This window comes from Muscardinus avellanarius, assembly GCF_963383645.1.
Source record: "Muscardinus avellanarius genome assembly, chromosome: 7".
NCBI lineage: Eukaryota > Metazoa > Chordata > Mammalia > Rodentia > Gliridae > Muscardinus > Muscardinus avellanarius.
This window is the reverse complement of record NC_137793.1, coordinates 102,902,383-102,917,941: the sequence shown is the minus strand read 5'-3', so window position 1 is coordinate 102,917,941 and position 15,559 is coordinate 102,902,383. Positions and strand designations below refer to the sequence as shown.

General features: G+C 47.0%; 1 protein-coding gene across 1 annotated transcript in view; it reads right to left on the bottom strand.

The window, feature by feature from the left end:
- Window positions 1–1,539: 1,539 nt before the first annotated feature.
- The window catches only part of NIBAN1 (niban apoptosis regulator 1), a gene marked incomplete at both ends in the record, with an annotated part of 141,502 nt that continues 127,482 nt past the window's right edge, over window positions 1,540–15,559 (bottom strand). Inside the window, 4 exons of the mRNA XM_080698752.1 lie at window positions 1,540–2,633; window positions 4,912–5,023; window positions 12,361–12,468; window positions 14,857–14,967. Of these exons, the coding sequence (XP_080554878.1) occupies window positions 1,540–2,633; window positions 4,912–5,023; window positions 12,361–12,468; window positions 14,857–14,967 (1,425 nt within the window). The remainder of the gene's footprint in view (window positions 2,634–4,911; window positions 5,024–12,360; window positions 12,469–14,856; window positions 14,968–15,559) is intronic.

The window sequence follows — 15,559 nt, the reverse complement described above, 5'->3', positions numbered from 1 at the left end:
GAACATCTTCATGTTCTGGGAAGGAAATATTGTAATTTCTGGTTAAAATGGCTGAACTGGGAGACAAATGTCCTAAGGACCTGCTATAAACACACTTGGTGGTGTTAATCAAAACAAGCTCTTAGGACAATATGTTGGAGTCTAATGTTAAAGTTAAGGACATTTCGAGATGTAGTACACAAGGCTGAAGCCTTCAGGGAAATAGAACAAATCATCTCTGTCTTGTGCAAGTGAGTCTGTTCCATTGCTCTGTCTTTTGCATTAATAGTTGCAGGTCATACTCCTTTTAGGTGTATGTCTTTCTTTTTCTTTATTTTCTTTCTCTCTTTTTCTTTCTCTCTCTTCTTACTTTCCTTCCTTCATTCTCTCTGTCTCTCTCTCTTTCATTCTTTTTTTTTCCAGGAAGGAAAGCTTTCTTATCATGGCCTCCACAGTGGTGGATACCTACCAAGGACTCAATTAACTTGTTGAACAACCAGGCAAATGATTTCTCCTTCTGGTGACATCTTTGGTGCCAGACAATCTATACTTCTGCTTTTGCCTTTATCCATGTATTTAGTTTGTTCCCTTCTGAGAATGAATCAGAAACTGTCATGGTCGGCAGATAGGCATCTGTTTTTCTTCTAGTCTGAATGTTCTTGGGTCTTTGAATTTGTGAGAGAAAAAGTACCTTACCTTTCCTTTTGTCATTACTATGCGGAGCACAGCGTGTGGCACCCAGTTGTTGTTCAAATAATGTTCCTTTAATTGGCAGGCTGGAAGCTCATAATTTAGCTGAGCTATTTGCAGAGTCTAAGGCTAACTTGCAATGCTTAAGGGATGCTAGTGAAATTCCCTTGCCTTGCCTGGATTTCCTTAAAAGGTGATTCAGAGGAATCAACAAGATTAATCAAGAAATTGATAGCAGGATTAGTAGAAGGCTCAGACTGTCCCCTAGACCACATTCTTCCTCCCTCAGGTTCCCTTCAGCTTCTCCTGAGACCTACTGGCACCGCTGGCTCTGTGGGGCTGCGCACTGCGGGTGGCTGGTATTGGAGGTGAAGGATGTTGATGACCTTCCCTTTCTTGCAGCCTGACGGTGGGCAAATGCTGAGTCTTTAAGAGACAGTAAAGAGGATAGAATAGACTGGAGCCTGGTGTTACCGTATATATTTGTATTCTGACGAAAGCTTAAAAAGGTTGAAAGCGCAGTAGAAAATTGTACCGCTGAAATGTGCAGAGAAACAGAGAACAGTGCTCCGTCCCTTTTCAGTCCTTGCTGCAACATGGCTCCTGCCCTTGGGCCCTGCTGCTGCCTCCCTTGCTCATGCTTCGTGCCTAACTCCTACTAAAATGCTAAAGCGACGGTTCACCGTGGGGTAGTTCCTTTCCACAAAGGTCAGCCTCAGTACTCCCTCATGCCCTGCGTGCATTCACCCTGGCTTTATTATTCAATTAAGGAAATATTTCATAATTTTCTGTTAGCAACTCTTACACCTATCCCTAACTATAGCCCTTTAACTGACTACTCAAAGGCAGACTACTGCCCCACGGCTGGTCTCACTCCTCTGTGGGCTGCTCTGGGGGGCTCTCCGGACATGCTCCCCTGTCCTTCACGTCGTCTCCAAGTGAAACTAGGCCATCGGGCTCTGGAGCATCCTCGACCACCCACAGACACTCATGCACGCGGGCAGCCTGAACTGTGGCCAGGGCCGGCCTCTTCCCTCCGATCCCTTCTTCCTCCTCAGAAACATGGCTGTCCCTGGGGTAGACTGGGGCAGAACTTAAAGCGCCATCCTCTTGTGGCGTGGCCTGGCTCTCTCCTCCTCCCGGGGCGTCCAGTGTGGAAGCCCTTGCTGCCAGCTCCCTCTCAGTGGGCTCAGTGGGGTGCAGATAGCTGGGGGCCTCGGGGACTCCTCCACCCCCTGGCAGAAGGCTGCTGGCCTCTACATGGGCTTCCAAATCTATCCCAGAGGCCTCCAGAGAGCGAAGACAGACCTCCCTCTCACAGACTCGGCTTTCTTTACAGCTGTCCTCCTGGGGTCCGGCATCCTGATTGGCCTCTGTGCAGATCTGGGGTGTCTCGTCTTCTTTTTCATTTTCTTGGGGAACAGGTGTCTCATCTGTGTCTTTTTGCATCCCCAGGGCCGATGGCACCACAACCGTCATGGTCAGCAGCTCTGTGAGCTCCTTCAAGGATCCCGAGGCAGAAGCAGATTCTGCCTTCTTGTGGCTGGGTTCTTCCTCTGCAGGCTCCTCTCCAAACTTCAGATCTGAGGAATGCGCACCCGGGGCTCCTGCCATGTCCTCTGTGACCACAGGATGCACAGCTGCATCTTCCGAGCTTGAAATAATTACTGGCTCATCCCAGCCTACAGGAGGGCTGGGCCCAGGGACAGAAAGGCTTTCTCTTCTGGCTGGTGAAGCAGGGGCCTCGGGCTGCTTCTCCTCCTCTGGCTCCTGGAACACTTCATTACTGGGGGTCTCGCTATCTGGAACTCCGGGCAGGATGGCAGACACTCTCCTGGCAGGGCTGGCCTGGTTGGACCCCACAGGGGTCTTCAGATCCGTTAAGCTGGACACGCTTTCACTGGGTAAGGTCATGTTGTCTTCAAATAAGTTGTGTTTCTTCAAGATAGCAGCCTCCTTTATCACTGAGATATCAGAAAACAAAACAAAATATTAGCTTTCTGCCTGGCAAACCTGGATTTTCTGATTTTAAAAATCCAAAAACCAAATTCCTCTGTCAGCCTCTCTAGATAGCTGAGTCCTCAGTTTCAAGACCCAATGTACCCTCTCCAGAGGACCCTTCTCTGATGGCCAAAGACTGCAAAATCTTTCCAGACTCTGTGAGACTTTCGTAGCATGCATCTATCCATTTACTCAGACTGCAAACATTTGCTGGGCATGGAGAAAGGACAGGCGTGGAGAATCTACTGGGTGAATAACTATGGCCTTTGCTTCTCAGGAGCTCACAGTCTTCAAGAGTCTCGTGTGACCTTTCATTAGCTGCTGATATGTGTGGCTCAGTTTGTATACTCAGATGGGAACTCCTCTGGGCCAGAGGCTGCCCTTACACTTCACTTCTCTGCTTTTTGCAAAGCACAGTCCTGACTGAGTAATAGGTACTCAGTACTGAGCAATCAGCTGAGAGAGCTTCACGGGCCTGCAGTGTATGAACTGAAGATCTATATACATCAAGCTCATTCTTGGAGGTCTTGGGAAGAGCAAGAAGGGTGACAAAAAAAAACAATAGCAGTTGGCATTATTATTATTATTATTATTATTATTATTATTATTACATAGTGGTGGTACTAAGGATTGAACCCAAGAACATTCTACCTCCAGGCTATACTCCCAGCCCTATTTTATTTTATTTTTTTTGATGGTACTGGGGCTTGAACCTAGGGGTATTCTACCTCAGAGCTATACCCTCAGCCCTATTTTTTATTCTTGATTTTGAAACAGAGTCTCACTAAGTTGCAGAGGGCCTCACTAAGTAGCTGAGGCTGGCTGCAAACCTGTGATCCTTCTGAATCAGCCTCCTAAGTACTGGGGTTACTAGTCTGCGCCACTATACCAGCTCCTATTTTATTTTATTATTTATTTATATTTATTTTAGTGGTACTAGGGGTGGAACCCAGGGGTTCTCGACCTCCAGGCTATACTCCCAGACCTATTTTATATTTTAATTAAAAACAGGGTCTCACCAAGTTGCTGAGAGCCTCACTAAGTAGCTGAGGTTGGCCTCGAGCCTGCTCAATCCTCCTGTCTCAGCCAGCCTCCCAAGTGTGGAAATTACAAGCGTGTGCCACCACGCCTGGCCCTGTTTTATTTTTTTGAAGTAGGGTCTCACTAAGTTGCAGAGGGCCTCACTAAGTTGCTGAGGCTGGCCTCTAACCTACAATCCTCCTGTCTCACTCGGCCTCCCAAGTACTGGGATTATCAGTGTGTGCCACCATGCCAGTCTAGCAGCTGACATTTCTGACCACAGTCCTCTGCTTTTGGCCATACAGGGTCGCAGTGCCCAACAATAATAACACGCCCATATCAGAGGCAGCAAGAGACTTGTGTCTTTGGCATGAGTTCTCAGCAGCTAACCGCAGACTGTCCTGCTCTAACAAAATCAGTATCTTGTGATAATCTTCTGACCAAGGGCAGCAAAGAATCTGGAGGACACCCAAAGGTGTCCCTGGCCAGTCAGCCATGGCTTGCTGAGTCCCTCCTTTGTGCAGACACCAAACTGACACCTTTGTCTTCTCTATCTCCTGGGATCCCTGTGAGTGGTTACCGTGACATGCATGGCCGGTTCTGTCTGCAGTGGCACTTGGGTGGCGCTCATACACCCCATGGAGACTGGATGTGTTTCGGGCCCATAGTTTGATGGTGGCTCTCTCCAGTGTGTTTTTAGCAGTGTTTCTATTCACACTCTGACCCTAGGCAAGGCTGCTTCCCCAGCACACCGGGTGCTGGCGTCCTGACAAGGCTCGCCGGGCACCGTGCCAGTGCCCCATGTCTTGTTCTGCCCAGCCGAGCGGGGCCCAGGAATGTGCTGAGATCAGTGGTCCAGCCGCTGCAGGAGTCACCGACACCCTGCTCTGCCAGGGCCTGGGAGCCCGCGCCCACCCAGCACCCTCTTCCCTTTGTTCGCCCTGGCAGCTCCTCATGGGAAACCCGAGGATTAATCCTGCTCAGTCTGTTTTCTCATCCGTAAATGAAAGCTTAACACTCCCATCCCGCAGAGTTTGAGAAAATAAAACCCAAAGAGCCTGCCCAGATCACAAATGTTCAGTCAAGGATCAAGGTCGGCATCCTTCCCTCTCCTCACTTTCTCCCCAGTTTCCTCCCCCACCCCGACTTTACGGCCTTCCCATTTCAGGGGTGCTCTCTGCTACGCGGAGTTCTCTCCAGCAGCAGGCAACCCCTCCTTACCCTTCAGAGTTTCGTCCAGGAGGATCTGGTGCAAAATTTCCTCGTAGACATTTTCAACGTGGATCATATTGGTGTGATCGGCGAAGATGAACTGCTCGTATTTCTGAAGCTCCTGGAGAGCAAGAGACAGAACACGGTGAGGAAAGGCATGAGATGCTGGCCCCCGGGGCGGTATGGAAGGGACAGCTCCCTCCGAGTGCCTCCGTGGAGTGCGGGGAGGAGGGTGACCTTGGCCATGGGAGAACGATGCTTGGAAAACTACGCAGTCCAACAGTCCCTGTGTCCAATCCAAGTCACTGCACTAAGTGCCACACAGGACTTCAGCCATCTATGAACTACCCACATCAGCCATATCTATTACTCTCCATAACATTCATGAGTTTGTGTATATGGACATAACAATTATTAACCATCCACTGAACTTCACCTACCTACTAATGACCCACAGTAGGGTGGTGCTTGGCCATTGGCAGTCCCCTTCCCTTCTCTTTACGGGGCATACCATCCTAGGAACCTCAGGAGGTGACAGAACTTGGAGGCTAAGACAGGAGGGTCATAGGTTTGGAGACAGCCTTAGTAACTTAACAGACCCTGTTTCAAAATTTAAAAAGTAGGCTGGGTGAGATGGCGCATGCCTGTAATCCCAGTACTTGGGCGGCTGAGACAGGAGGATCGCAGGTTCAAAGCCAGCCTTGACAAGTTAGTGAGGCCCTCCGCAAGTTAGAGAGACCCTGCTTCCAAATAAGAAATAGAAAATCGGGCTGGGGGTTTAGCCACATACACAAAATACATAAATAAATAAATAAATAAATAAATAAATAAATAAATAACATAGACTGGAGGGTTGTAGCTCAGAGGTAGAATGTGCCTGGGTTCAATAATAATAAAAAAAAAAGGTAGAAGGAGGCACAAGAGACTTTTTTTTTATCATCTCAAGGACTTACCACCACTAATAAGAAGGTCGTTATTAGTCTAGGGCCTCCCAGGTTTTTTTTTTTTTTTCTATTCTAACCAAAGTATTTCCTTCTTCCTTTTTTATTTAATGCCAACAGTACTTTACAAAAGTATAAGTTATATACACCTTTGTAAACAAAGAGCACAGAGCAAAGCAAACAGATTTTAAGAGTACAGCTCAGTGACATTAAGTATATAATTATAGCCATGTAGCCCTAACCCAGGTCAGGGTGGAGAGCGCTCCCCCGAGGCTCCCCGCTCCCCTCGGCCCACAACCCTCAGGAGACAGCACTGCTCCGACACCCATCACCGCAGATCTGCTTCTGCTGCTTCTTGGACTGTGCGGCAGCCACACCACACGCTCTGTGGTGTTTGCATTCCAGATTTTCCCCTGTTTGTGTGTCTATTGGCGGTTCATTTCTTTCTCATGATAAACAACATTCAGTTACTAGTTTATATGGATAAACTAAAAGTTTTGATCCTTACTCCTATGATTTATTTATTTAGAAACAGAATTTTTCTGAGTTGCTGAGGCTGGTCTCGAACCTGCAATCCTCCTGGCTCAGCCTCCCATGTAATGGGATTTCAAATGTGACCACCATACCCAGCATCCCTTAAAATATATTTTTTGCAGGGGCATTCTACCTCTGAGCTACACCCCCAGTCCTATTTTTTTTTTTTATTCTTTATTTTGAAACACAGTCTCACTGAGTTACAGAGGGCCGCACTAAGTAGCTGAGACTGTCCTCGAACCACAATCCTCCAGTCTTAGCCTCCCGAATGCTGGGATTACAAGCATGAGCCACCACGCTCAGCTAACCCTACTCTTTTGACACTGAGATTTTTCCACTATTTTTTAACCATTAGAAATATAACTACTGTGCATATTTTAATTAGTGTCTATTAATTACACAATAATGGGTTTCCTTGTGACATATTTCTACATGCATGTAACATATTTTAATCATGATCCTCCCATTCTCCTTCCTATTCTCCCCTCCCTCAGGCCCTTCCTCCTCTGTAATAATCTCCGTTCTATGGACATTTGTGTGTGTGTGTGTGTGTGTGTGTGTGTGTGTGTGTGTGTGTGTGTGTGTTTAAACACTATTTATCTTGGGTGTATGCCTACCTGTGAGGTTGCTAAATCTTGGGGTAGATGCATGCTTAACTTGATTACAATGGGGCCTCTTTTCTAGCTGGACTGTCTCTAGTCAAGGACCCTGTAGAAACATGCTCCTCTTTCTCTCCTAAGGATCCCGGCTCTTGCTGATTCTTTTAAAGACAGCCCAGGCCTGATACAAAATCCCTTAGCCTTCCCTGCTTTCCACGGGCTTCCAAATGGCTTTCCTGCTACCAGTCTGAGGATAGGGCAAGGATCAAAACGGGCCAGATCATATCCCAGTGATTATCGCAGTAATCCCTGCATCCCCTGGTGCTGGTGAAGGGCTCCCGTGTGGGGCTCTTCGAGAACAAGGGACTTAGCAGTGGGGTTTGATCCTTTAGCTGGGATGGACAGGATTTATGGCAGGCAATTTAGACAACCTTCAGTGCTAAGACTTCGCAGTGGTGGGGGACTGTCCTGTATTGCCAGCAGGTAATAACAGGGTCCCTTTGTACCCACCCAAGAGAAAAACCAAAGGCTTGGAGAGGCATGGGCTTCGCTGCCCCCAGTGGGCTTACGGGATAGAGATAGAGAAAGAGGACCTGCACGGTGGACTCCAGGACAGCACAGAAGGCAGCAGGCAGTGGCCCAGCAAGATGCCTTGACCACTTTTGATAACGTTTTTCATACATGCTTGCTGATTAAATAGAAAGCCTTCAACTTTTCAACCAGCTAAATCATTCTGTGGAAGGAATACTGAAGGGGGCATTTATGCTATTTTGATGTGCCCAGCTTTTAATAAACAGGGCTTCTATGTTGCATTGCTTGAACCATGTCATATGCTTAATATTCTGGGATCAATGAAACTGGAATTGTAAGGGTGGGTCTGGGGAGTAATGCTTTAAAAGGGCTTTTAAGGAAAGGCAGTTCTGATACATAGTTAAGGTAGAGTTTAGCACCACGTATCAGAAGTTATTACTTCCTCTGGGCGTGGTGGCGCACGCTTGTAATCCCCGCACTTGGGAGGCTGAGACAGGAGGATCGCACAGGTTCGAAGTCAGCCTCAGCTACTTAGTGAGGCTCTCAGCAACTTAGTGAGACCCTGTTTCCAAATAAAGTATAAAATAGGTCTGGGAGTATAGCCCAGAGGTAGAAAATCCCCTTGGTTCCATCCCAGGTACCACACAAAAAGAAGTTATTACTTAAAGAACCAAGGAAAAGACTCATTAGTTAAATGAAGACTCTTTCTAGCAGTAAAGGAAAAAGATGATGACAGAAAAGAACGGATCAGGGTGTGTGTGGAAATGACCGCCACGTGTTCTGTGCACGTACGAATATGCCACAAGGAAACCCACTATCCTGCATAATTAATATGAACTAATAAAAAACGAAAAGGGAAATTATCTGCTGAATATCCAGATTTTTTTTTTGAAATCTCACAAAATGCACAGAGTAGCCTTCATTACTGTAAACTTTTTTTTTCTTGTTTTTTTTTTTTCTTGTTTTTTTTTTTTTTTTCAGCACTGGGAATGGGACCCAGGGACGTTCTACCTCTGAGCTACACCCCCAGCCCTATTTTTTATTTTGAAACAAGGTCTCACTGAGTTGCAAAGGGCCTCACTAAGTAGCTGAGGCTGTCCTCAAACTGCGATCCTCCCGTGTCAGCCTCCCAAATGCTGGGATTACAAGTGTGCGCCACCACACTCTGCTACGGTAAACTTTTAAAAGAAGTCTCTTTTGATTTTAAAAAATCACAAACTTGGAGTAGCAGAGCATGCTTCAGTAACCCTGGTACTCGGGAGGCTGAGACTGGACGATCGCACATTGGAGGCCAGCCTCAGCAACTCAGCAGGATCCTCAGTGACTTAGTGAGGTCCTGTTTTAAAATAAAAGAAAAAGTAAAATTGGGCTGACGGTGTAGCTCAGAAGTAGAACCCACCTGAACTCACCTGGGTTCAATCCTCAGTGTGTGTGTGTGTGTGTGTGTGTGTGTGTGTGTGTGTGTGTGCATATACACACATACATATATATATACATATATACATACATACATATATATATACATATACATACACACACACACACATATATATATATATATATATATATTTTTTTTTAAACACCTGGTGTGGTGACTCACGCTTGTAATCCCAGCATTTGGGAGGCTGAGACAGGAGGATCACAGGTTTATGGCCAGCCTCAGCTACTTAGTGAGGCCCCCTGCAACTTAGTGAGACCCTGTTTCAAAATAAAGAATAAAAAATAGGGCTGGGGGTGTAGTTTGGAGTTGGAATGCCTCTGGATTCCATCCCTAGTACCGCAAAAAATAAAAAATGAAGTCATGAGAATCTCTTTAGATTGGACAAAACTCACTCAGCTAATGCTCAGAAAGAGTGGTGCAGACAGGAAGGGGGCCTCTCCTCTCCTCCCCTTGCCTTACCTGAGAGGAGGTGGCTCTGGGACCTCCAAACCACCCTTGGGATTGAAAAAGAAGAAAATCCTAAGCAGACGTCCATGGTCCACACGTCTAAAGGTGGGCCCAGTGATCTCTTGGGCTGCACAGAGCCAAGGGACAATGAGATAGACCAATTCTTTTCTCCTTCGGCCCAGTCTAATCCTTTTCTACTAAAGAAATATACCCCAGAAATGCCAATATCTGTCAGAGGAAAAATAACATTCACAGAATATAAAAGTGAAAGAAGAAATTTCCACAATAAAATAATCCAAGAGCTGTTAATGTTCAAATGCTTGGAATCTCTCCAAGCTGTCAAAAGCCCCTTTAATTTTTGTGTGTGTGTGTGTGTGTGTGGTACTGGGGATGGAACCCTGCTACGTCTGGGCTACACTCCTGGACCTATTTTATATTTTTTGTTTGGAAACGGGGTCTCTTAAGCCAGCGAGGCTGACTTCGAACCTGCGCGATCCTCCTGTGTCCGCCTCCCAAGCGCGGGGATTACAAGCGTGCGCCGCCACGCCAGGCAGCCCTTTTAAAATTTTAAGTCAGAAGCTCTTAATCATTTACTCCAAGAGGAAGCAGGCCTTGTAAATATCCAAGCTCATGGCTTATTTATTTGTTTGTTTGTTTATTTATTTATTTATTTGTTGTACCAGGGATTGAACCCAGAGGCATTCTACTTTTGAGCTACACCCCTAGTCCTATTTTATTCTTTATTCTGAAACAGGGTCTAAGTTGCAGAGGCCTTCCCTAGGTTGCCAAGGCTGGCCGTGACCCTGTGATCCTCCCGTCTCAGTCTTTCGGGTACTGGAATTACAGGTGTGTACCACCACACGGCTGGGAGTCATTTCTGAAATGTGGAAGGAGCAGTAGTAACAGGAGCAGAGTGGTGGATGCCCTGACTGTGTTACAGGTGTGAGTGAACTGCGTTAAGCTGGTGGTGAGCTGCTCTGTGACTCTGGGCTTGTTTCCTGACCTCCTGAATTTCCTTATTTGTACAATGAGGATACAAACAGCAATTCCTCAAAAGGCCATTGTGAAATTTGTTGAGATAATCCATACAAAATATTTAACACAGTGCTGACTACAAGGTAAGAGCTCTGTAAATGTTAACTGTATCATTCTTGTCTTCTCAATCTTAAGAGAGTTATTGTAAAACATTATTATCTATTGGATGTGGTGGTGCATTTCTGTAATCCCAGTACCTGGGAGGCTGACATAGGAGGACAGCAGGTTCGAGGACAGCTTCAGTAACTTAGCGAGGCCTACTGCAACTTAGTGAGACCTTATTTCAAAATAAAAAATAAAATAGGGCCGGGGGTATAGTTCAGAGGCAGAATGCCCCTGGGTTCATCCTTAGTAATACACACATATGTAAACACACACACACACACACACACCCTCAAATAACAAAAAAAATTATCTGCATTTTGTAGGAGATAAAATCTAGATGAAAGAGAAATATCCTGCCCAGGGCCCTGGAGCAGAAACACGGAGGGCCCCAGGATGTGAACCCCAACCTTGGACCAGCCTCCAGATTCTAGTCAGCCGTGACTTTCCCTAAAGACCAGGTGACACCACTCTTATAATCACACTGTCCCTGCATGCCTGATGCTTGTGGCACCTCTAAATGATGTCACTGATTTCAGTAAATAAACGTTGCCGGATGTAACAGAGCAAACATCCTTCTGCGATCATGTTACCTAAGACCTTTATGGACGTAGTGGTCAAGTTTTAGAAGACATATTGCACCAATGAGTCACTCTGTAATGGGGAACACCTGGTCCCCTTAGGTGTTCTGTGTCAACCCTTCGCTTGGTTCCAGTTTAGATCTTTGCCCTTTGAGATTTCCTCTAGTTCAGGGGTCGGCAAATCCTGGCAGCTCTTTGTTTTTGTAAAAAAAAAAAAAAAAAAAAAAAAAGTCTATTGGAACACAGACTTATCTGGTTGTGTCTTGTCTCTGGCTACTTTTGTACTACAACAGCAGAGCTGAGTGGTTGCAACAGAAATAGTATGGTACGCGAAGCTTAAAATATTTACCATTTGACCATTTATTGAAATAGTTCGCCGGGCGTGGTGGTGCACGCTTGTAATCCCCGCGCTTGGGAGGCGGAGACAGGAGGATTGCGCAGGTTCGAAGCCAGCCGTGCTGGCTTAAGAAACCCTGTTGCCAAATAAAAATATAAAAAAGCTCTGGGAGTGTATCCTGGAAGTAGAGGGGTTTCCAGGAACCCCAGTACCACCAAAAAAATATTATATATATTTGTATATTGAAAAAGTTCATGCCAGTTGTGGGGTTGCACAGCTGTAATCCCAGCAAATGGGGGTGGTGGTGGAGTCTGAGGTAGGAGGAATGCAAATTTGAGGCCTGCCTGGGAAAATTAGTAAGACCCTGTGTAACTAATTGGGTTTAGAATGTTCCCCCAGCCCACAGAGAAACCACGCAGCCAATTTGGAGGTGGGGCAGGTTGCAAAGAAGGGGTCCCTGGAAGTATGGACTTGGAATTATATAAAGTCCCTTCTCCCCTTATTCTCTCTCTTGTTTCTGTGATGAGAGAGCAGAGCCTTTCTCTCTCTGCTCCCACCGCCATGCCCTGCGCCATGCCCTGCGCTCCACAGGCCTGGCCTAACATGGACTGCTTCCCCAAATCTCCAACACTGAACAGATAAATCTTCCTCTGTGTGGTGCAGTGATGCTTTTTGGGTCATAGACATGGGGATGTTTACTGAAACACACTGTCTTAAAATAAAGAACTGAACAAGATTTGTAGTGTATCTCAGAGGTAGAGCACCCCTGGGTTCAGTTCCCAGTACTGCGTACACACACACAAAGTTTGCCAACCATTCCCTGGTCTAGTCTACTGTTTTCAAGCACAGCAAAGCAAAAGAACTCATTTGAACTTCAGAGCGGGCTCTCTGGAGTCCTCTCTGGCCTTACTGGTTTGCACGTGGATGCCAGTGCCTTCTGCATGGTGGGAAGTGTGATTTGAACCAGAGCCTCCTGAAAGATCTTCTTCCGGATGGTGCTGCTGTCATAATCATATTGCTGTCAATACAGAAACACGTGTTAAATAGGCACATCACAATCTCTGTCCTTCCCTTACACAAAACACTCAGCCACCCACTTCATCTCCCTCACATCCCCCGACTTCTGAGATGCTTGTTTCCAAGGTCTCAGAGATCTTTCTATGCAATCCCTGCACACTCCAGGCGGAGGCTGTGACATGCTAATTTAGCTCACCCTCCCCTTGCACAGATATGGAAACTGAGGCAAGATCAAAACAGAGAAGTGACATCTGTGCTAGAGAAGGGCTAGAACTAGGGAGTGAGTGAGATCGCCCCTCAGCACCCCTGTCTGGGTAGGCGAGGAGGAGCTATACCATCATCTATAACTTAATCCCACGCACGGGTCAGTGGGTTGACATTTCCACAAGAAGAAAAGAAGACCAGGCTCAGAGATCCATGGGCACGGTGACCTGCTAAGCCAGCAATGTTCAATATCTAGCCAGGCGTGGTGGCGCACGCTTGTAATCCCAGTGCTTGGAAGGCTGAGACAGGAGGATGCACAGGTTCAAAGCCAGCCTCAGCTACTTAGTGAAGCTCTCAGCAACTTAGTGAGATCCTGTTTCCAAATAAAGTATAAAATAGGTCTGGAAGTATAGCCCGGAGGTAGAAAAGCCCCTGGGTTCCACACTCAGTAACAGCAATAACAAAAATATTCAATATCTAGATAAGAAAGGTGATTCTGAACTGTTCTGAACTGAACATCCAAACCTGGAGACCAGGGTTTTATTTGAGGTGTGACTTCAGGAGGATCACAGATGACAGGAGAACGGCCACAGGCGCGGGCGCAGAATGGCCAGGCCCACTGAAGACAGGTTAAAGAGATGAGAGCATCTACACTGGAGATAATAACTCAGATGCGAAACCACAGCTGTGTTCAAACCACTGAAGATTGACTACCATGTGGAAAAAGAGGGTAGAAGTAGAATTACCAGCAGCAAGAACTTTGCTCTAATCATAGGTTCCCAAACTTAATAGTGGCTTATCATCTCCTTTTCAGGAAAAAAAACAAAAAACAAAAACCTCAGCATCCTTCTGGGTGTTTCCATTCCCTATCCCCCTTTTATTTTATTCACCCCTCCCAATTGCACCTGAGGCAACCCCCCACCCACAGTGTTCCAGCATCCCCCTTCCCAGGGATGGTATCCGCCATTGGGGAATCAATGGAGGAATGTCTGGTCTTGCAGCCCAAGGTGTCCAGAGATGGAATGGTGTCTTGGGAGGTGGACAGCATTCTGATGCAGGAGGCACCCAACCACTCGGAGGACCCCTGCTGGCAGGGACCCCGAGATGTGAATTTGAACTAGAGGCACTTGATGGTCCCGTGCAATCTAAGACCCTAGGATCTGAATGCTTCTCTGCTTGCCTTCTTCTCCCGCCTCTCTCTGCTAACCCGACGGTGGGACCATCTTCCGTTCAGCTCACTTGCTAGTGTACCAGCGTCCGCTGTCCTGATCACCAGTGCTTGTGATCACAATGTCTTGGTTGTCAGAGTTTCCTACTGTCTGAGAGGCGTCAAGATCAGGTCTGGGGTGCAGGGACCACCCACAGGCTCTGCGGGGCTTTGCCCTTCAGAAGGCACTGTTTAGGGGAAGCAGGAGGTACTCAAAATTTTTTAGTGGAGTGGATGTAAGGATGGTTTTAGCTCTTGGATCACCACGGACTAGCCTGTTGAGCTGGAGTTAAGTCACTTTAGCTTTTAAAGGTCAGTTTCCTCACTTGTACAATGGGGATATATTGTAATCATCTCACAAGTTCTTATGAAGATCAAATGAAATTGGGTAGATATTTTTAAAGAGCTTTAAAGAGATACCATCTCTACATACATATACGAACACACACATACAAATCCTACTATTGCAACAATTTAATACACACTTGTGCGTGAAGCACATTTAAAACAATTTTATATGGCAGGCATCTTTTCCTTAGGGCATTTCTTTTGCCTTGAGGTTTTGATTTTTCTGCACACTGTTGGCTGATTTATTGGGTTTTACTAAATTGAAAGATCTTTGAAGAGAGGGCCCATGCCTTGGCTATCTTTGTGTATTTGTCAGAATGCTTGCAGGGGCACAGCCAATAAATGTTTGCCAAGTTCAAAGGCTGTGAAAGTCAGCTGGGCCACCTCACTTTAAATCCGGGTAACAGTGCTGAGGACCTGTGATCCCTACAGTGGCCACTAGATGGCAGAAGAAGCATGAAAGTCGGTGCTGGGGAAACCGCTGCTGGGGGAGATTCTCAAGTGCTTTGGACAAGAAGCAGAGGGCCTGAGCCCGGAGAGAAAGGGAGAACAGGGCATCTTCCACTTAACAGAAGAAACAAGGGCTGCAGGCTTGTTTTATGCTCTCCACGGACCAAACGAAGGTTTTACCTTTAGGACACGGAGCTTGACCTTCTCGATGGCAGCTGCAGTTTTGCAGGCGTCTCCTTGGAGATGGGGGCTAAGCAAGTTCTGGAAAGTGAATACGGCGTTCTGCATGAGCTGGAAAGTGAACAGACAAAGAGAATGATCTCAGTCATAGGCCCGGGAGGCTAGCTCCAGCTCCGGCTGGGCTGGGAGAGGGGTCCCTTGGGCTCTGCTCTGGGGCGACCCGGTGCCACAGGTCCTCACCCCACATCGCCTGTGAAATGAAAGCCCACGTGGCCACAGGGGGTCAGCCGTGGACACAGGTGTAGCCTGATTTTTCCCCTTATCTCCCCATTATCCCCAAATTGGTAAACCCAGGCCACAGAGCTAAGAATGTCGTCATCTACAGCCATTCCTGCCTCCATCCTCTGGTCTCTGGTCTGCAGTGGCTGCAGCTCCAGGTTTAGGTCTGTGTCTGTGTCTGTGCCTCTCTCTCTCTCTCTCTCTCTCTCTCTCTCTCTCTCTCTCTCTCTCTCTCTCTCTCTCTCTCTCTCTCTCTCTCTCTCTCTCTCCCCCCCCCTCCCCTTGCAACATATAGCCCTTCCCCCTCTGCAAGGCTGGGAAGGGAAGCAGAGTCAGGACTCGGTGACACTGTGGGGAAACAGAGGCAGTTAGATGTCGTATTCTCTGCCCTGGTGCCTGTGTCCCGTCCTCCAGGCTCCACAGT